Source organism: Microtus oregoni, unplaced genomic scaffold, assembly GCF_018167655.1.
Source record: "Microtus oregoni isolate MIOR12 unplaced genomic scaffold, Mior012 000032F_ref0000030, whole genome shotgun sequence".
Taxonomy (NCBI): Eukaryota; Metazoa; Chordata; class Mammalia; order Rodentia; family Cricetidae; genus Microtus; species Microtus oregoni.
In genome coordinates this window covers 21,472,105-21,492,641 of record NW_024543091.1, presented here as the reverse complement: position 1 = coordinate 21,492,641, position 20,537 = coordinate 21,472,105, and the positions used below count along the sequence as shown (strand labels likewise).

At 47.6% G+C, this 20,537-nt stretch overlaps 1 protein-coding gene across 2 annotated transcripts in view; it reads left to right on the top strand.

Moving 5' to 3' along the window:
* Rbpms2 (RNA binding protein, mRNA processing factor 2) overlaps positions 1-20,537 on the top strand; it is a 32,532-nt gene extending 11,995 nt beyond the window's left edge. The window contains exons 3-9 of one of the 2 annotated variants that reach the window (XM_041679659.1): positions 10,464-10,541; positions 11,031-11,069; positions 11,868-11,930; positions 12,228-12,378; positions 12,839-12,987; positions 19,250-19,319; positions 19,530-20,537. In XM_041679659.1, coding sequence (XP_041535593.1) covers positions 10,464-10,541; positions 11,031-11,069; positions 11,868-11,930; positions 12,228-12,378; positions 12,839-12,987; positions 19,250-19,312 — 543 coding nt within the window. In that variant the 3' untranslated portion in view covers positions 19,313-19,319; positions 19,530-20,537. Of the gene's footprint in view, positions 1-10,463; positions 10,542-11,030; positions 11,070-11,867; positions 11,931-12,227; positions 12,379-12,838; positions 12,988-13,119; positions 13,300-19,249; positions 19,320-19,529 lie in introns of those variants that run through there. The other variant, XM_041679658.1, reaches the window with a different exon arrangement.

Here is a 20,537-nt window from a genome sequence, read left to right as displayed (position 1 = left end):
GCAGGCTAGCCCTGGTGTTCTTTAGCATTTTTTTAGGGAAGAAAGCTCAGTCCTCTACAGAGCAATCCCTGGAGTTGTACACAGGTCCTGTCTTGACTTTCCTAAGGCTCGGGTTTGAAGAAGGCTGGGGTTGTCCTTCAGAGTTAAAGGGTAAGAGGATATAATGGCTGCGGGTGTCACATTGTTTTTGAAAGCAGTGTTTACTCTTTCCATCGATAATAAAATCTGGCATTTATGGAGCCCATCCTCTTAGCCAGTAACTGAGCAGTGAGTGTTTAATGCTCGGTATGAAGGAGGTCTTTGAGGGGTATAAAAAGTTGTGTAGAAAAGAAACTGAGCTTTCAGTTGGGAGGTGGAGGCAGGAGGTAGGTATTCAAGGTCATCTTCAACTAGGGGGAGGTGGAAGTCAAGTTGGCGTCTATGAGACCCCATCTCAGAAAACAAAAAAGTGAAATAGGAACCCTCAGTGTCAGCTCTACCCCCCTTTACAAAAGAGGACACAGACCTAGTGAGCAACTGGGTTCCTTTCAAATTTCTGAGTATAGTTCCTCTAATGAAGAGGACCTCCCCACTTCCCTGGCTAGGATCCTGTGTGAGCCCCTAAGAGGAGGGACGTCTGAGCAGCTGCTGTTTGATTCCTGACCTCCAGGCTGCCTCCAGTGTTCCTGGCTGCTAGAAAAAGCCAAGCCTTACCTGGAAGCTGGTTTCATTCAAGCTGAATTTGTGCTGTTTGGCAGGTTCCATGGTTGGTTGTTACTGAAAGCTTGTTTAGTTTTTTTTTTTTGGAATGTACGCCTGCAGGCCAGAAGAGGGCATCAGATCTCATTACAGGTGGTTGTGAGCCACCGTGGTTGATAGGAATTGAACTCAGGACCTCTGGAAGAGCAGAGCAGTCAATGCTCTTATCAGCTGAGCCATCTCTCCAGCCCCTTTTCTAATCAATCTATCTTCCTTCCTTTCTTTCTTTCTTTCTTTCTTTCTTTCTTTCTTTCTTTCTTTCTTTCTGTATATGGGTGTTCTATCTGCATGTACATTTGCACACCAGAAGAGGGTACCGATCCTACAGGACTGCGGTTGTAAATAGTAGTGAACTACCATGTGGGTGCTGGGAATTGAACTTAGGACCTCTGGAAGAACAACCAGTGCTCTTAACCACTGAGCCACCTCTCCAGCCCTGGTAATCTCTCTAAACAACTGAGTTTGTGTGCAGGAAGACCTTCATTGACCCTTAGATGTGAGTGGGCTTGTTAGAGCCCTTCTTCCTATTTTTCTTCAGAAAGTGACCTCTAGCCAGACCTGGTGGTGCACACCTGTAATCCAGGAGCACTTAGGAAGTGGAGACAGGGGAGCCAGGAGTTTAAGGCCATGACAGAATGATACCCCACCTCAAGAAAAAAAACAAACAGGGTTTCTCTATGTAGCCCTGGTTGTCCTGTGACTGACTCTGTAGACCAAGCTGGCCTCAAAAACTCACAGATCCATTTGCCTCCCAAGTGCTGGGATTAAAGGTGTGTGCCAGCATCGCCCAAAGGTGCCATTCTAAAAGCGATGTAGTTTCTCTTTACCTTTTGGGACAGAAAAGAGACAGTCCCTTGGGTTGTGTTGCTGCTTCTCCAGAAGAGACGTGTGAGAGAGAGTCCCGAGGAAGCAAGTGTGATAGCTTCTGCCCTCCTAAGGATGGTACGAGCCACCCTGATGCTTTCCTCAAATAATTTCAAGGGGCGCGTGCATGTGTGTTCACTTGTTAAAACACTGTGGAATAGGCCGGGCAGTGGTGGCGCACTCGGGAGGCAGAGGCCAGCCTTGGTCTACAGAGTGTGCTCAAGGATAAGCTCCAAAGCTACAGAGAAACCCTGTCTCAAAAAATCAAACAAACAAAACAAAAAGTATGAAATAGGTAGGCCTTGAGTTCTTAAGTTCGTTGGTTGATCTTTTTTGTTATGGTATCAATTAGCTGTTAGTGCCAAATCCTGGTCTTCATCTGGCCTCTCCTGATGGCCCAGTTGCCCTGCGGCTGGCCCCGGAAAGTGGCTAGACAGCCTTTATAAACAGATAGCTCTTGGCAGCTGACAGGTAAGAGTTTGTGAAGGTAAATGATTTCATGCCCTTTGTTGAGCCTTGTGTATGTGCTAGGCATAGAATAAGGGTGGCTCTTGGTTTTGGAGGTTCAGAAAGACAAAGCAGCTTTTCTAGGCCAGCGCCTAAAGATGAGATGTAAACGCTCATCCAGCTAGCTATAGCCTGCTCTTTTGCTGTTTGTGGTGCCATTTTTGCCTTGCTGGGCCACAGCTGGTCTCTGGATGAGTTTCTTTAGAGGAACTGAATATGGAAGAAGGGAGGAAGTCTTGAGTGACAGGACCTGAATCTGTGCTTTGGAAGGTGAATGAGTTTTGAGACTGGTTTCTTGTCTCTGAGACTTTGTGTAGTTGGGATGTCAGATCAGCTCAGACTGGTGAGAGCAATACAAAGCACAGGGCCAAGGCCCATGGCAGGACTTCTGGGAATGAGGGGTGAGGAAACCCAGCCTAAAGGATGGATGCTGTGTAGATAGCAGATAAGGAAGGCCAGGGTGAGAGGGAAGAGCACAAGCCGTGGCCATGAGATGGGAACCTGGAGTGCGTGGGGCTGTATAGGGTTTGATAGCGAAAGCAGCCACTGGTTCTGTGTGCTGTTAGCCAGCCTGTCGAGCTCATACCTTTCCCTATTTTTAGTCTGCCGGTTTCCACTTTTTCTTTTCTCATCACTCTGGCTTTCCTATCATCTGGAATATGTAGTTTGGGAAGGGAGACCAGCTATGGGCTAATAATACAACTGCCCAAGTGGGTTGCTGGTGGCACAGACAGCCGTCTGGATAGCTCAGTCTCACTCTGCTCCGTTCCTTGGTGAACCAAGTTGTGTGCCTCTTACAAAAGTTAGCAAAGCTGATGGTGATGGCATGTACCTGTAATCCCAGTTCTTGGAAAGCTGGTGCTGCATTGCTATGAGTTTGGAGCCAAGCTGGGCTATACAATGAATTCAAGGTCTGCCCAAGATACTGAAACTCTGTCTCAAAAACAAAGACAAGTTATCGATCCTTTCTAACCTTACTGTCCTTCTCTGAACAAGGGAGGTAGAAGGGTGTAATTGGCTGGGTGGGATGTTCAGATTCTACTTCTGTTACTTAGCCTCCCATACTTGGCTTTCGCAAAGGGCCTGTGGCCTCACAGTTGGGACCAGTCACCTAATTTAGAGCTGCTGTGTTTCTGTCAGGGTAGCCAGGGACTCACTGGGAGTCGCGTTGGCGCTTGTAGTCTTTGAGGAGGTTTAGAACATCAGCGATGGAAATCAGAAGAAATGGACCCTGTGGCTCAGAGAGAAGGCTACATAGGAGGATCTGAGTTGGAGATAAGGAAAGATCCCTGAGCTCATGCCCCACTCCCACACCATGCAGAAAACTTTGTGCTGAGAACTTGCTATTTAAGGGGCCTCTGGGGAGGTCTGGCCAAAGAACTGTTTGAGGGAGGAATTAAAATTAGCCTGGTCTGAGATAGACAGACTAGAGAGGGCTGAGGCTGGAGTTTCTGGGGAGGGAAAGTGGCCTGCTGAGGTTTCCTTGGTAGTAGAGAGCTTGCATTCAAAGTCCCATCTGCTGGGACAGACCCCAGGCTACTCTGAGGGTTGGCACTGAGGTCTAATCCTTTCCTGGTAACCCAAAGCAGGTGTCTTGTTTGCCAGGCTGTGTAGCAGAGTGACTTGGATTTTTGAGTCACTGGTCTTCTGTGTGACATTAGGTGTTCCACAAGTGCCTGGGGATTCATTTGTATACTTTAAACCCTGCCAACAAAAGGCAGAGACAGGCTAGTCTACCCTGGAGCCTCGGCTATGTAGTTCCCAAAGGACAGAGCAGAGGGGTACTGCAGGGTTACTGAGCTCTGAGGACTGGGAAATGCAGAGTCTTCTCCCAGGTAAAATGCTGTGTGTTTAGCATCCAGAATGGCCAGAGGCCCTGCTGTATGTGCTTGGCAAATTTCACAGGAAGTTTATTCTTCCCTTGGCTGAGAATCACTCTTGTATAGGTGGGTGAGTTAACATGGTAACCAGCAGCTATATAGGATTGGTGTTTGATGTTTTATTCTTTTGGTTTTTTGAGGGGCCCATCACTTAACTCTCAGATAAATCACACATGGATTCTTATTCTTATTTGATCTCAGCTTGGCTTGTTTCTTGTCAAACTTTTCTTAAATTATCCCAACTACATTTTGTCTCTGGGCTTTTTCCTTTTCTTATTTCTAAAAGTCTTACTCCATAGCTGGCTGGATGACTGGCCCCTACTGTCCTCTTCTCCTTGTTTTTGTGCTCCTTCTCTTGCTCATTTCTCCTTCTATTTATACACTCTGCCAGCCAGCCCCACCTATCCTTGCTCCTGCCTTGCCATTGGCCATTCAGCTCTTTATTAGACCATCAGTGTTTTAGACAGGCAGAAATCCCAGCTTCAGAGTTAAACAAATGCAGTGAACAAAAGTCACACACCTTACAATAATATTCCTCAGCAGATTGATTTTCTTCAACAGTCTTGACTCTGTTGAGAGAGACAGAGACTGTGTGTGTCTGTCTGTCTTTGCCTGGCACTCCTTTAAGTTCCTAATTCAAATCAGTGTCCCCCAAAAGCTGGCTGTTCAACACTTACCATATCCCTAGAACATGGAACACAATTCTCCTCCACCCCCAGAATTTTATGGATGTGTGCCTGCTTGTCTGTGTGTGTACTGTGTGCATGCACATCCCCATGAAAGCCAAAAGAAGAATCCCATTTTGACCTAATCAGTATGGGTATGAGAAACTGAACCTGGGGTGCTCTGCAAGAGCAGCAAGTGGTCTTTAACCACTGAGCCACCCCTCCAGCCCTGGAGCATGCTCCTTCTTCCCTGCGGACGACCATGGGACAACCAAATACTTTCAGGAATGATTGCATTGTAGGTGAGGAATGAAAACTTTTTATTTAAAGAACATCTTTTTAAATTTTGGGAGCCAAGTTAGAGTATATTAAAAGAGATTTTAATATACTTTTTTTTTTTTAAGCTAGTGTAACAGCCCTAGCTATCCTCTCAAACTGAGTTTGTAGACCAGGCTGGTCTTGAATTCACAAAGATCCTCCTGTGTCTGCCTGAGGTGCTAGGATTAAAGGGTGTACCACCACGCCCAGCAATTTTAATATTTTAAAACACAAAGATTAAGAGACAGAGGAGAGATAACCTTAAAAAAGAAATAAAATTTTTAAAAATTAATAAAAGCACTTATACATATTAAATATATCTAAAAAATTATTTTAAACAAAACAAATATAAAATACTTGGTAAGTAAAGCTTCCCTGCACACATGACTCCTGTTCTGAGCCTCATCTCATACTCCTATGCCCAGCAGCATCTTGAGAAGCTGGGCATGTGACTCCGTGAGGAGAGTGCTCGTCTTGCATATAAGACCTGACATACGGCAGGTGCTGCTAACAGGTCTGCAATTCCAGCACTGACAGACAGAACGACCAGAAGATCAAGGCCATCCTCAGCTACACAGTGAGCTTGAGGCTATCCTGGGCTGTATACATAAGCGCCTATCTTGGGGCTGGAGAAACAGATCAAAGCACTGGCCAGTCGCAACTGTCTGTAACACCAGTTCTAGGTGATCTGGTACCCTTGCAGACATGCATTCAGGCAAAACCCACCAATGCACATAAAAATAAAATAAAAATCTTAAAAGACACCATCTTAAATTAAAAAAAAAAAAAGGAAAAACACAAGCCAGGCATTGTAACTCATGCCTCTAATTCTAACACTTGGGAGACTGAGGCAGAATTACTGAATTTAGGGCCAGTCTGAGCTAAAACAAAACGACCCTGTCTCAAAATTTAAAAAAGGGTGACTCTCCTTTGAAATAACCATACCCATGCTCTTGGATGTGTCTCACTGATCCCCTCCCCTGTCTATTTCTATTTGTTTGTGGGAGCTTTTTTTAGATACTATGTAGCCTTAGCTGGCTTAGAGTTTGCTCCATAGACCAGGTTGGCCTCAAACTCACAGAGATCCATCTACCTCTGCCTTCCAAACACTGGCAGAGGGAGACCAAAGGTGTGGACCAACATGCCCACCCACCCCTCTCATCTTTTTTTAGATCTTTATCTATATTAGGTATATAGTGTTCTGCCTGCATGTATGCCTGCTCGCCAGAAGAGGGCACCAGATCACATTATTGATGGCTGTAAGCCACCATATGGTTGCTGGGACTTCAACTCAGGACCTCTGGAAGAGTAGCCAGTGTTCTTAACCGCTGATCTATTTCACCAATCTCTAGTGCTTATATTTATGAGCTGTCTGTGTCTGTGTATATGTATATCTATCTATCTGCCTGTCCGCCTGCCTGCCTGCCTGTCTGTCCTCAGAGACCAGAGGACATTAGATCCTCTGGCATTGGAGCTACAGATGGTTGTGAGCCACAGGTGGGCACTGGGAACCAAGCCCAGGTCCTCTACAAGAGCAACAAATGCTCTTTACTGCTGTGTCACCTCTCTAGCCTGACGAGGTGTGTTTCAAAGGCTAGCCTAAAACTTAACTGTGTAGAGCAAAGGCTTGAATTTGTGCTGACATCCCTGGTTCTGCCTCTCTAGTGGTGATATTATAAACCTTAAAGTGGTTCTGGTTTTTTAATCTTTAAAACATTTTACACTACAGCGGGGCGGTGGTGGTGCATGCCTTTAATCCCAGCGCTCAGGAGACAGGGGCAGGCGGATCTCTGTGAGTTCGAGGCCAGACTGGTTTACAAGAGCTAGTTCCAGGACAGGCTCCAAAGCTACAGAAAAACCCTGTCGTGAAAAGAAAAAAAAAATTACACTATGTGTATGTTTACAGGTATGCCACAGACGCACATGGTGGGGTGGGGAGGGTCAGGGTATCAGTTCTCTCCTGCTGTGTGGGTTCCAGAGATCAAACTCAAGTTATCAGCTTTGGCAGCAAGTGTCTATCCATTGAACCTTTTCTTTTGTTCTTTTGAGACAGGGTTTCTGTGTGTAGACCAGGCTGGCCTCGAACTCACAGAGATCTGCCTGCCTCTGCCTTCCTAGGGCTGTGTGTATATACACAGATACCATGAGAATAATTATTTAAAAATAAACAAATGAGGGGCTGGAGAGATGGCTCAGAGGTCAAGAGCACTGACTGCTCTTCCAGAGGTCCTGAGTTCAATTCCCAGCAACCTACATGGTGGTTCACAACCATCTGTAATGAGATCTGGCGCCCTCTTCTGGTCTGCAGCCATACATGGAGGCTGAACACTGTAAAAAAAAATAAAAAAAAATAAAAATAAACAAATGAATAAGATGTATTTTTTTGTTTGTTTTTTTTTCCAAGATAGGGTTTCTCTGTGTAGCTTTGGAGCCAGTCCTGGAACTCGCTCTGTAGACCAGGCTAGCCTTGAACTCGCAGAGGTCCACCTGCCTCTACCTCCTGAGTGCTGGGATTAAAGACGCACACTATCATTATCCAGCTAAGAGATGTGTTTTTAATGTATGTAAACCATAAGACTGGGCTGAAGAGATGGCTCAGTAGATAAAGGCTTCTGCCTTCAAACCTCTGGAGCCCACATGATGGAAGGAGAGAACTGACTTCCCAAGTTGTCCTGTGACTACACACATATGTACATAAACATACATAAGAATACGTTTAAAAACTGTAGGCAGGGTGCGGTGGCTCACATCCTCAAGCCCACCCTGGTCTACAGAGTGAGTTCCAAGACAGTCAGGGCTACACTGAGAAGCCTGCCTGCCACAGTCCCTAAGGGATGTCCCTACTTTAACACAAGGTTATTTGTATAGCAAAAGCCCCTGTGACATCCTGTAATCCCAGTGTCTGGGAGACAAAGGATTGAAAGTTCAAGACCAGTCTGGGCTTTTTAGCAAGATACTGTCTCAAAGATTTTTTTTTTTTTTAAGATTTATTTATTGTGTATACAACATTCTGCCTCCATGTATGCCCACATGCTAGAAGAGGGCGCCAGATCTCATTACAGATGGTTGTGAGCCACCATGTGGTTGCTGGGAATTGAACTCATGACCTCTGGAAGAGCAGCGGGTGCTCTTAACCACTGAGCCATCTCTCCAGCCCAGATTTTTTTTTTTTTTTTTAAATCTAGGAATTTGAGGCCAGCTTGATCTATAAAGTGAGTTCCAGGACAGCCAGGACTGTTAGACAAAGAAACTGTGTCTTTAAAAAACAACAACAACAACAAAAAGCTAGGAATTGGCTGGGCATAGTGGTGGCCTATGCCTTTAATTCCAGCACTGGAGAGGCGGAGGTACTTGGATCTCTGAGTTCAAGGCCAACCTGGTGTATGTAGAGTTCCAGGACAGCCAGGGCTCCATAGAGAGACCCTGTCTCTAAACAAACAAAAAAACTAGGAATTGTAACTCAGTGGTAGAGTGCCTGCCTTGCACGTACAGGGTTTTAGTACCACAAAAACAAATAAATGAAATAAAAATAGAAGTTGGATAAGGTAAACAGTTCTCCTGTCATCTCAAGTGCCCTCCCTGTGGTTCAGGAGGCCAGGAGTCACAGGATGAAACCTGGTGTTTAGATCTGACTTCATTACCAACTGGTACCCACAAGGAGGGCACTCATTACAGCATCACCCTCTTGCGGGAACCTGGCAAGATTTTACTTTTCAAAACTCAACATATAAGGCTGTAGAGGCAATGAGCAAAACACCGCCTTGCCTGTTTGAGGACTAAAGTTATGATCCCCGGAATCCACATCAAAAGCCAAGTCGCAGCTAGGCAGTGGTGGTGCACATGCCCTTGGTCTCAGCACTCCAGTAACAGAGGCAGGTGGATCTCTGTGAGTTTGAGGCCAGCCAGGGCCACAGAGAAACCCTGTCTCAAGAAACAAAACAATAACAACAAAGCCAGGTTGGGTATTGGAGAGATATCTAAGAGGTTAAGAGCATTGGCTGCTCTTCCAGAGGACCTGAGTTCAATTCCCAGCAACCACATGGTGGCTTCCAAACTTCTGGATCTCTACTTCCAGAGTATGCAACACTCCATTTTGGCCTCCAAGGGCACCACACACTTATGTGGTACATATACATACATGTAGGCAGAACGCCCATATGAACAAAATATTTTTTAAAATCCAGGTGAAAGCCAGGTGGTGGGAGGCAGAGAGGGGCACGCGAATCTTTGTATTTAAGGCTAGCTTAATCTGCATATCGAGTTCCAGTACAGACAAGGCTAGGACTACTTAGAGAGACCTCTTTAAAAACCAAACAAACAAAGCCAAACGGGCAAGGTGGCCAGCATTTAATCCCATTGCAATAATTGTTTTATTTCCAGTTTGTCACCTGCTCACATATCCAGTAAACTTTGGTTTGTTTGAGACAAGGTCTCTTGTAACTGAGGTTGGCCTCAATGTCACTGTAACCAAGGATGACCTTGAACTCCTGCTCCTGTTGACACTACCTCCCAGGTGTTAGGATTAGGTATGAGTGCCAACCCAGTAAACTTGGCTTTATTTTTGGTTTTAGAGACGAGGTTTCTCTATGTAGCCCTGCCTTTCGTGCAGCTTGCTCTGTAGACACGGCTGGCTTTGAACCTGAAGATTCTCTTGCCTCTGCTGGGATAAAGGTGTGCACTACTGCTAGACTTCGGCCCTTAGTAACATTTTAATAGCATTTTCTAAGCGCTATCTAGGTTTAGAGACAAGATTATAACTTGCTCCCAGCTACTGTGGAGCCAAGTGAAGAAAACAGAAGCCGCATGGGATCGGCAGCACACCTGCCTGTGGTCACACTCCTGTGTGTGTGTGTCTTTGCCTCCCTCCAGACCAGAGTGTTCCCACCAAGGGAAAATAGAACTTTTAGTTTTAAAGATCTATTATCTCTGTGTGTACATGTCTCTGTGTGTATATGCTCACACATGTGAGTTTGTGTCCATGAGTGGTGGCCTGAAGAGGGTGTTTCCACTTATTTCCTGAACCTAGGCTGAAAGCCAGATAGTTACAGTAATCTTTCTGTCTCCATCCTTCTCAGAGCTGTAGTTACAGGTGTTCTTGAGATGTCGAGCTTATGATGTGGCCGCTCAAATCCAAGCTCTGGTCCTTGTGACTGTGAAGCTAGTGCAAAACCATTAACAGTTTATGCGCTTATTTTATGGAGTGGGGGCACGCTCACTATCTCAGGGTGTGGGGGTTGTGTGTTGTGTTCTTTGATCTGAGAAAGAATGGTACATTCATGTACGAGGGGCCTTCCCACCTTGCCTCTGTTGTCAGGAGGTTTGGTGTTGGCTGAAGCCTAAAGGATGCTTTGACAGATTATAAGGCCACGGAACTGTGTGTATAAAGGAGGCCTGGGAGGCACTCCGTTTCTCGGTGAGCCCTACCTGGTGGATGAACAACCCTTTCCTTCCTGTCCTCTCTGACCCTGACCACTGTGGTCTCTGTCTCCAGGTCCGAACACTGTTTGTCAGTGGCCTCCCTGTGGATATTAAGCCTAGAGAACTCTACTTGCTCTTCCGGCCGTTCAAGGTGAGTCAGGACCCGGGAGCCCCCAGAGCCCAGGATCAGGGATGAGCAGCAAGCATGAATCTCTGCTGTGGACTGAACTGCAGAAAGGTGTATCAGAAACTGAGCTCACAGACCTGGCTCTATCTATGACGGTTCTGCTGAATCTCGTCTTGTGCCAGTTTCCTGGCCCTGCTGAACCTCAGTTTACTCATCTGTAAAGTGGAGACGGTAAAGAATCCTAACAGACTTTGCCATGTGAGGAGTTCTGGAGATTCAGAGTACACACACACACACACACACACACACACACACACACTTAGTAGAGCATTCAGGAGTGCCCTGGGTACTACTGTACCATGTGATTCAGAACACAAAGGCAGCAGGAACTCAGCCTCGGTGAGGGGGTTGCCTCCAGGGGACCACTGAGGAAAGATGAGGCTGATGGGGAGACAGTGGTAGGTTAGCACAGTAACAGCTTCTGACCCCTGAAATGGCCACCTCTCTCCACAGGGCTATGAAGGGTCCCTGATCAAGCTCACTTCAAGACAGGTAATTTCTCTCCTAGGTTTTTCCTCCCAGCCCAGACTAACTGCTGGCAGAACTGAAACCTTTTTCCTACTGTTTGAGCATCTGAAGGCAGAGACCCACTCCATGCTGTCTTGCTTCTGTCCTGACAGGACAGCCTCCACAGTTCCCTCCTCTATTCTAGTCAGCTGGGCCCTGTCAGCTTCTGTCCTTGTCTGGCTCTGGCATTCTGCCTGACCCCCAAGGCAGAGATATTAGAGATAGTAGCTGAGCTCTGACCTCCTGCAGGAGACCAGAGCCCAGAGCCTTCAGGGGCCAATGGGAGTCTGAAGTCAGTTTTCAACCTTCCTTGTCTGCAAGCATTTGCAAAGACTTCTGTGGTTGTGGTTACAGCTCAGTGATAGAGCACTTACCAGACATGTGCCAGACCTAGGTTTAATCCTCAGATTTACTTTTAAAAAGGTACAGAAAAGGTGATATTAAATGGTATTAATGACCCACGGAATAGTGCTGCGTTGACATCCTTTCATGGTGTGGTACCCAGAAGGGAGACTTAACTTAGATGCTTGTGAATCCTGAATCTTCCAGACTTATCTTAGGGGGGATATGCCCAAGAGCTTTATTTCTTCTGTGTTCTCTAACCAACAGGGCAGATAGTGTTTCCAGTTAGGTGATGGATTTTTTTTTTTTTTTTATATTTGTGGTACTGTGGGTGGGGAGGTCGAGTCTAAGGCCTTGAACATGCTGGGTGAGTTCTGCACATGGCGTGTACACATGGAAGGCTGGAGACATGTAAGGGTGTTCTTTCTTCCTTCCTACTAGCCTGTTGGTTTTGTGATCTTTGACAGCCGGGCAGGAGCAGAAGCAGCCAAAAATGCGTTGAATGTGAGTAGACCCACACACCTCTGAAGCAGCGATTGTCCCATTTCTGTCCACTACAAATCTTCCTCACTGCACTCTCAATAAACACATGGATTTTTATTTCCCACCCGTCCCCAGGGCAGAATCTCTGACTGCCTGGTTTGTGATGCGTGTCATTACTCAAGGTCAGCGCAGTATTCCCTCTGCTGCAGCCCTGGGTGCACGTCTTAGAGGAAAACTTGCTTCTGGGGTCCTGTGTATTGATGGCAGTTGGCAGTATGGGTGCTTGTACGAGTCGCTCTTCCTTTTCTTCCCATTCAGGGTATTCGCTTTGATCCGGAGAACCCACAGACCCTGAGGCTAGAGTTTGCCAAAGCCAACACCAAGATGGCCAAGAGCAAACTAATAGCGACACCTAATCCCACCAGTGTCCACCCTGCCCTAGGAACACATTTGATTGCACGGGACCCTTGTGAGTGGACCTCTGATCTTCTTTCTCCTGTCCTTTGGGTTTGTCCCGGCCAGCAGGTTCTCCTTAAACTGCATATATTCAGATCCTAAGAGAAGTTATCAGTCATGTCTCCTTTTCTGGGGCCTTCTTCATCTATAGCCACCACCTTGAGACTTAGCAATCTACTTCCTCCTCTGTGGCCATTTGGAGACTCAGAAAGGCTGGGCTCCTGGGCGGTCAGGGCTGCACTATTTTCTTGAAGCCTTTTTGTGATTTCTCTTTCTTAATACAGGCTGTCTATGGCCTGCTTCCAGAAATAGGGTATTGGCCATGCTGAGCAAGTTCTCAGGGCTTCTTTCCCTGGCCTCGGGGCATGGGGAGTATGGTTCAGTTATCGTGCTGGGTCCCCTTTTCTGTTTGAAAGTATGCGGTGAGAGAAGGGACCAGTGTTCTGATGATGGAGTGCTGTCTTCTGTTGTAGATGACCTGATGGGGGCTGCACTGATTCCTGCATCCCCAGAGGCCTGGGCCCCTTACCCTCTCTACACCACAGAGCTGACCCCAGCCATTTCACATACTACGTTCACCTACCCAGCTGCTACTGCTGCCGCCGCCGCCCTACATGCTCAGGTAAGCTATTCAGGTGGACGAGAAGGCTCAAGACAGACAAGTGGGCATAGGCTGCTCCTGCCCCTGGGGCTGCGGCAACAGAAGTGTCTTCTGCCAGGAATGTTAGCTCATGTCCGTAATCTTATGATTTAGGAAACTGAGACAGGAGGAGATTGCTGGGATTTGAAGACAGCCTGGAAATGTGAAACTTGGTGTACAAAGAAAAACAAAACAAAACAAAAACCAATCCCATAAACTGTTGTCTTCGTGGGTATTTTGAAAGCTCAGGCTCTGGGGATCTATTTGCTTGTCCGGAGTACAAACCAAACTGGGGACACGTAGGCGGATCTGCTCTGCCTTTTCCTGTCTTTATAAGCTTTATCAAGCTTTTAAAGGCATTATTACTCTGAGAATTAGAATAATATACAGATTGTTCAGAGTTGGAGAGTTACACAATAAAGGCCAGAACTTTGCCTGGATATCTTAGAACTCCTGCTTCTTCTGTTTTTTATTTATTTATTTTTGTGGTGGTGGTTTGTTTTTAATTACATTTATATGTGTGTCCCGTGTGTGCAGAGACCATAAGACAATTTTTGGAAATCAATTCTCTCTACCAAGTGGGTTGTAGGAATCAAACTTAGGTCATCTGTTTGGGAGCAAGTGTTTTTACCCACCCAGTCATCTTGACGGCCTGTTCGCTGGTAGATTTTGTTTGTTTGTTTATTTTGTTTTGTTGGTAGATTTATTTAAGTTTTTTTTAACAGGATGAGTGGGGAGACTCATCTAGCCCAGGCTTGAACTCCTGATACTCCTGCCTCTATCTCAAGTGCTGGGGTCATGCAACAGCATGCCTACATATGTTTTACTTTTTTGAGACAGTCTTGCTATGTAGGCCAGGCTGGCCTTGAACTGTTGGTAATGCTCCTATCTCAACCTCCCAAGTATTGGGATTACAGGTTTGGGGACTGGGCACTGGGGCAGAAAAAAAGACAGCAACCATTTGTAGGGGAAGTTTGTGAGAGAGGAGACTGGGCCCAGAGCAGGGTGTTACTGTTGTTTCTGTTGCTGGCCATGCAGACCATTACTCTGTTCCAACCACTACAGACTGGGCCTTGATGTGGCCATCCAGCATGGGGATTTCCTAGACTGTCAGGAGAAGAGCACATGGAGGTAGCTGCTTGGTCCTGACCTGGGTAGCGGGAAAGGGAAGGAAAAACTTGAGGGGGAGAGTTCACTGGGAGAGGAACTGCAGTTAGCACAACTAGGCACACCTAGGAGATGAGGCACGGGAGGCAGCGGCAGGCCGATCTCTGCGAGTTTCAGGACATCCAAGACGGTTACACAGGGAAACTGTCTTCAAAAACCAAAAAAGCATCCTTGCCTGGGACCTGAGTCCACGTCCATTCCTAGGTCTTTGGAGGGGCTTAGCAACACAGGGGTTGTCCTCTCAATGTGGAAAAAGGTCAGGTGCTACCATCTTAGCACGGTTACCTCAGCAGGGAAGTCTGTTTTCATTGTACTGGGGCCACACTGTAGTTAAACGTGGTGCTTTCTCCAGCTGAGTGTCCTGGACAGCTGGAAAATTCCTCTGGGGTAGGCAGGGTCTTCCAGAGGGAAGGTGTATTAACATAGGAGTCAGGAGGGAGATGGGGAAACCTTTTCTCTGTGTGTGCCCTGGGCAGGTCTGAGTGCTATAGGCTAAGCTGGTAGCTTTCAGTGCAGGAGCAGTGCAAGGAACTGGGGAGGATGAGAGGCACCTGCTTTACTGGTTCCTGGCCTGTGATCCCAGCTCTGCCACCAATTAGCTACATGAGCTTTACCTTTGGCCTGTAGTGTGTCATTTGTGAAGAGCCAGAGACAATGGTTTGTCAAACCCAGGAGACACCCCTCTGCTCTGCTGGCAGGGAGTGCTACCCTGCTGCCAGTCCCTGAACTCTGTGGTCTCCTGCACTCCCTCTCCCAGTTCCTGTCTGTGCTCTGCTCTTTTCCAGCTGGACTCCAGATCCTGGCTCCATTACTCAACCTCGGGGTGACTTTTGTGGGGAGGGGAGGTTCGAGGTTTCTCTGTAGCTTTGGAGCTATCTATTTATTTCAGTTTTTCGAGACAGGGTTTCTCTATATAACAGCCCTAGCTATCCTGGAACTAGCTCTTGCAAGACCAGGCTGGTCTGAACTCACAGAGATCTGCCTGTCTGTGCCTACTGAGTGCTGGGATTAAAGATGTGCGCCACCACTGCCCGGCCCCAGGCTGATTGCTGTCTTGAGCCTCTCATCCCCCCCCCCCCCATTGATGAGATTACAAGCAGGCAACACCCAGGTTTTACACGGTACTCAGAATGGAACTCAAGGCTTATACATTCTAAGCCAGTACTATCACGGATCTATATCTCAAGGGTCCCTTTTATTGTTTGTGTTCTGTGCTTTTTGAGACAGGGTTTCTTGTGGCCTAGGATAAGATGACCTTGAACTCCTGATCTGCCTCTATCTTGGAATGTTAGGATATATCATACTCTACCATACCCAGCTTTTTGTCAGGATAAAGTACTACAGAAGTGTTGGGATTTGTGATTGCTGAGGCAGGAGGATGATTATAATTGTCTGGCTGTCTGAGATGCTGCCTTCTAGCCTTCTTGGGAGCAGGAAGGAGGCCACCCTAAGCACAGTGCTATATTTTAGAGGCAGACTAATGACTGAGTAGTCTTTAGTTCTGATCTTGTTTTTCAGATTGACTAGAGACCCATTTCCTTAGCAGTCAATGAGGCCACAAGGAGGTAGTAATAGGCATGCAAGCCTGTTCCATGGAGTGATACTTTGTTTCCCTCTCTCCTGTGTTCCATGACAATACTTCACCAGAAGTGTCTTATAACGAAGGAAGTGGACACTTTGAGCCCAAGTGAGAAGTTCTGACCCAGAGGACCAATAGAAAAATGAAGGGCAAAGAGGTGACCTTGAGAAAAGGTAGTAGCCAAAAAAAACAGAAGGCAAGAAGGTTTGGGAACTAATCTCCACTATTGCTCCCCTGCCAGGTGCATGCATCCCAGCTTCATAGCCCTGAGGCTGCACTGACCAGACCTGCAGGAGGGCCCTGAAAGGAATCGAACCTTCACCTGAGATAGGCATTATGGCCTCTGCCTTTAATTCCGGCTAGCATTAGGGAGGTGGAGGCTGGAGGGCCAGGAGTTTAGGGCCAGTTTTGACTGTATAGCAGATTTGAAGACAGCCTGTGCTGCACTGAAACTCTGTCTCAACAAAGCTTTCCTTCTAAGCAAGAAGGCACGAAAGTATGTGTGGCCACATTCTTCCAGGTGAAATTCGTGAATGAAAATTCAGAGCAGCACATGGCACAAGCATCTCAAAAACATTCAAGCTCCTACAGATCTGCATTTAGGGAGAAAACCACACAGATTGGGTTTAACATCGGCCTATCCTACTTCAAGGAAACCTTTTTCTTTTTTGTTAAAATAAAAAGCCTTAAACTCTGGCAGTCCTCTTTCCTCTGCCTCAGTGCTGGAATTTTTTGGGTTGCAGGAACCAAACTCAGGTCAGTGGGCCTATGTGCTTGTAGCCACTGAGCCATCTCACTGATCCTGGATGAAATATTATTTTAGTTGGTTTTCTGGCCAGTGAGGTTCCCATCCTTATTGGTTATTTATATTTTTTCTCATATAGGCTCATTCCTTTTTGGTAGACTTTAGTCCTAAGATCTGTGAGGGGGACTGAGGCTGTATCCCCCTCCTCTTGTCCTCACGTTCTCTTCTTTCTTGGCAGCAGCCCTTACGTAGAATGGGGAGATCCCTCAGGTTGCTGTGAACAGCTGAAGGCCCCGAGAATCGGATAAGACTACAGGGTCCCTCACACAGCTGGGCCTGGGTGGTGCCATGCATTGAGCTAGGGCAGGAAGAGAGGAAGAAAGAGACTGGGCTGCTTCTAGAGGAACCCATGCCACAGGCATATGCAGACATATTCCACGGCAATCCACTGAGTATATCCATTCAAGTGCATTCCCTCTGGATCAGTGACCTAACTGTTCTGAGTCCATAAATGCCCCAACCCCCACCCCAAGACACCCTAAGATATCTTGACTCGGGGCCTAAGAAACTGCTGCTGTAGTTTGAGCACCTGGGGGTGAGCATGGGGAGACTTTCAAACAGCCACCTGAGGTCGGTCTCAGCCCCCTTGTGTGGTCCCATGGGCTCCCAGCCAGGCAAGCACTAATGTGGGGACTGTTCCAGCTGGTTGAAGGGTGGCAGGCAGAGCCCGTGAGGAGATTCTGAGCGGCCTAGAGCCCTGAGCTTGTCTGGTGGCAATACTGCTTCTAACTCTTACATCCTTGCCTGTGAGTAAGTTCTAGTGTCTAGCTTGGCGTTCAGCTTCGAGGGTATCCCCAGCCCAGCCATGGGCCAGAGGAACCTACCTTAGGGCTGTCAGCCAGGAGAAGGAAGAGCCGGCCCTGCTATGTGCCAGATGGCAAGTGTTAGGATAATCAGCCCTGACTTGTCGTCATCCTGGGAGGATGTGCTGGCCCAAATGGTGTTCTCTATGAGCCACGTGTAGAGTTGGAAGTCACAGAAACAGCTCCTAGGGCAATCTCCTCGGCCCAGAGGGCCTGGCATTGGTCATAACTAAGAGCCAGGAATCACATGCAGCCAAGTGGGCCAGCTGGGTCTGCCTGCCACAGCTTCATGGATGTTGTCTGTATGCCCAGCTTCTCACCTGTTCTCTACAGGGGCTCTTAAATACCACCCCTCTCTTTCCCAGGGGAACTCTAGGGCCCCCTGGACGCTCAGATCCCACTTTTCCACCAGGCAGCTTTGGGTCAGGCTGGGGCTGACATGCTCCTTGGCGTGTGTAACTGGGGCAGGTGCCTTCCCTGAAGCGTTTGGCAGCAGCTCAGCTGTCCTTGCCAGGTGTCTAACTCACAGAGAGGGATCCATTCCATTTTATTGACCATTCTCTGGGAATCCAACCTTGGGGCTGCTGCCCTGTGGGGCTTTCTGCGATTGCCACATTTTAGGTAGCTGCAGACCCAGGCAAGGATAACCTGAAGCTGTCAACTCCTGCCTGAAACCTCAGCAGAGGTTTAAAGTCTCTGAATTTATGAACCTTGTAATATGGGAAAGACGGAAAGGTCAGAAATAGCTGCACTGAAGAATTGCCAGGGCTTTGCGTGGAGACCCACGCCTTCAAGACCACACTGCTTACTCTCTATAGCCTTGTTTGTTTTGTAAATAGACCAAGAAACAGATCCAAGCTGGTGGTGGTGGCACATGCCTTTAATTATAGCCCTTGGGAGGCAGAGAAGGTGGAACTCTGAGTTTGAGGCCAGCCTGGTCTAGTTCTGGGACAGGCTCCAAAACTATAGGGAATCCCAGTCTCAAAAAAAAAAAAAAAAAAAAAAACAAGCAAACCAAAAAACCCAGAACCAAGCTGGGTGCTAGTGGTGCAGGCCATTAACCCCAGCACTTGGGAGGCAGAGGCAGACGGGTCTCTGAGTTCGAGCCAGCCTGGTTTACAGAGCTAGTGTCAGGACAACTGAGTCTACCCAGAGAAACCCTGTCTCCTGGGGGGGGGGGGAGAGGGGATTGAAAACGATCCAAAGAAACAGCACAAAATGTGTCAAGCTCATTCTCCTGTTGAGACTTTGTCAGGCTAGGCATCACAGTTGGCAGAGTGCTTGCCTGACCTTCAGGAAGCCTGGGTTCAATCCTCAGCGCTGCATAAAACACAGATTTTCACTCCTGTAATCTCAGCACTCAAGAGGTGGGGGCAAGATCAGAAACACAAGGTCATTTATTTATTTATTTTGCAAGGTCATTTTTACTTATATTGGTAAGTCAAGGGATTCATGAGATCCTGTCTCAGAAAAATACCCAAACACCAATGGCCTGGTAGACATTTGCTGCCAAGCCTGATATCCCGAGTTCAGTCCCTGGAGCTCATGTGCCGAAAGAAGACTGACTCCCACAGGTTGTGCTATTTAACCTCCTCACATATGCTGAAGCATGCATATATATACTTGTGGGGTCCAAATGCTGGCATGTCCTCCTCATGGAACCCTGACCTGCAGAGGAGGCAGGCCAGCTAGTGTTTTTCCATTATCAGGAGAAAGAAGCTGATGCTTAGAGGTGAGTAACCAACTGGTGCTGGCTCTCACCAGGTGCTCAGTGACAGCCTGACAGCCTGGACAACCACAGGACCTCTGCTCAGATTCACCCAGCTCCTGCTGAGGGCTGAGGTGAGCAGGCAGCTGGCACGTGTTCCCTGACAGTGGCTTCTCTTGCAGGTGTGCTGGTACCCCTCCTCGGATACCACTCAGCAAGGATGGAAGTATCGCCAGTTCTGTTAGCTCCTCAGTAAGTGTTGGCTGCAGAGGTCAGCACCTCCACGCTGGCTGCTCACATGGCTGTGGGTCCTCTGTCTGGTGCTGAGCGCTTGCTAGGGCTGTTGGCTCCAGAGCCTGTTCCTTTCTGTCCTCTTCCTGTCACCCGGCATCCCCTTCTGCAGCCTCCACAGCCAGCTCCCATTCTACTCTGCTCATGGCCACCTTTCTCCCCTCCCTTCAGGTCTTGTCGCCCTGGAGTGGGGCCTGTGCGGAACTGCTGCTTTCCTCTAGATCTACACTGTGAATCTGAAGCCTGACATGCTCCCAAGGCCTTCCAGGCGGGTTGGGAGGCTGTCTTGCTGGGATCCCACACCTAGGCCCAGCTTGCCGGCTTCATTGGGAACCCAGCACAGCCTGACCTCCTGCTCAAACTTACTTCTTTAGTCCCCATCAAGGAAAAGGAACGTTTAATTTTGCATGTTTATGAATTGTGACACTTAAACTTGTGCTTACGAGTGTACGGTTTGTTCCTGCACTGTCGCCATAGCAACAGGTCTTGGCACTGGAGGCTTGTCAAGCCTAGTCTCTCTCCACTCCTGACTCCTACACCACCCTACTTCAGGGAGGCCTGAGTGTCCCCCTCCGCTCCACCCCGCCCCTCACACGTGCTCACACACACACCTGCAGTCTCCATCCTCTCCTAGCAGCAGATCCGCAGCCTCTGACCTTCTGATCCAGAGTCCTGCGCTGCCTCCTTCTCCGTGGGCTGACAAGCCTAAGATGCCTTCTTTGTGCTTACCTCCCCCAGTGCACCCCACCCTGCCACTGCTCTTCATCTTCCTGAACTTTGAAACCAACCAAAACGTGAAAAGTATTTTTGTACCCTGTGTAACAAAATATTTATGGATCATAAAGGGTTTTTCATGTGTTTACCATTAATTATTGAAGAGACCTTTTTCAGCCTGTCGGATAAGTTTAATGTTTAGTTTGAAGCATGAAGAAAGGGGTTTCCGTTCTTTAGCAGTCGGCCTTTGTGCCGGGCGTTGGTTTAAGAAGAATGAGATGAAGGATAAATTGTGCAATTTTGATTTATTTTAAAGCATGTCTGTGCTTTACCTTTAACCTCAGCTCGGGTGTTTGGCCTCTTTGGACTGTGGGTGATGTCTGGAGGTGGCTCTTGTAATTGCTGACCCTGTGAGAATGTGAAACTGGATCATAAATGAAATGCAAAATAAAAACCTGAAGTGAC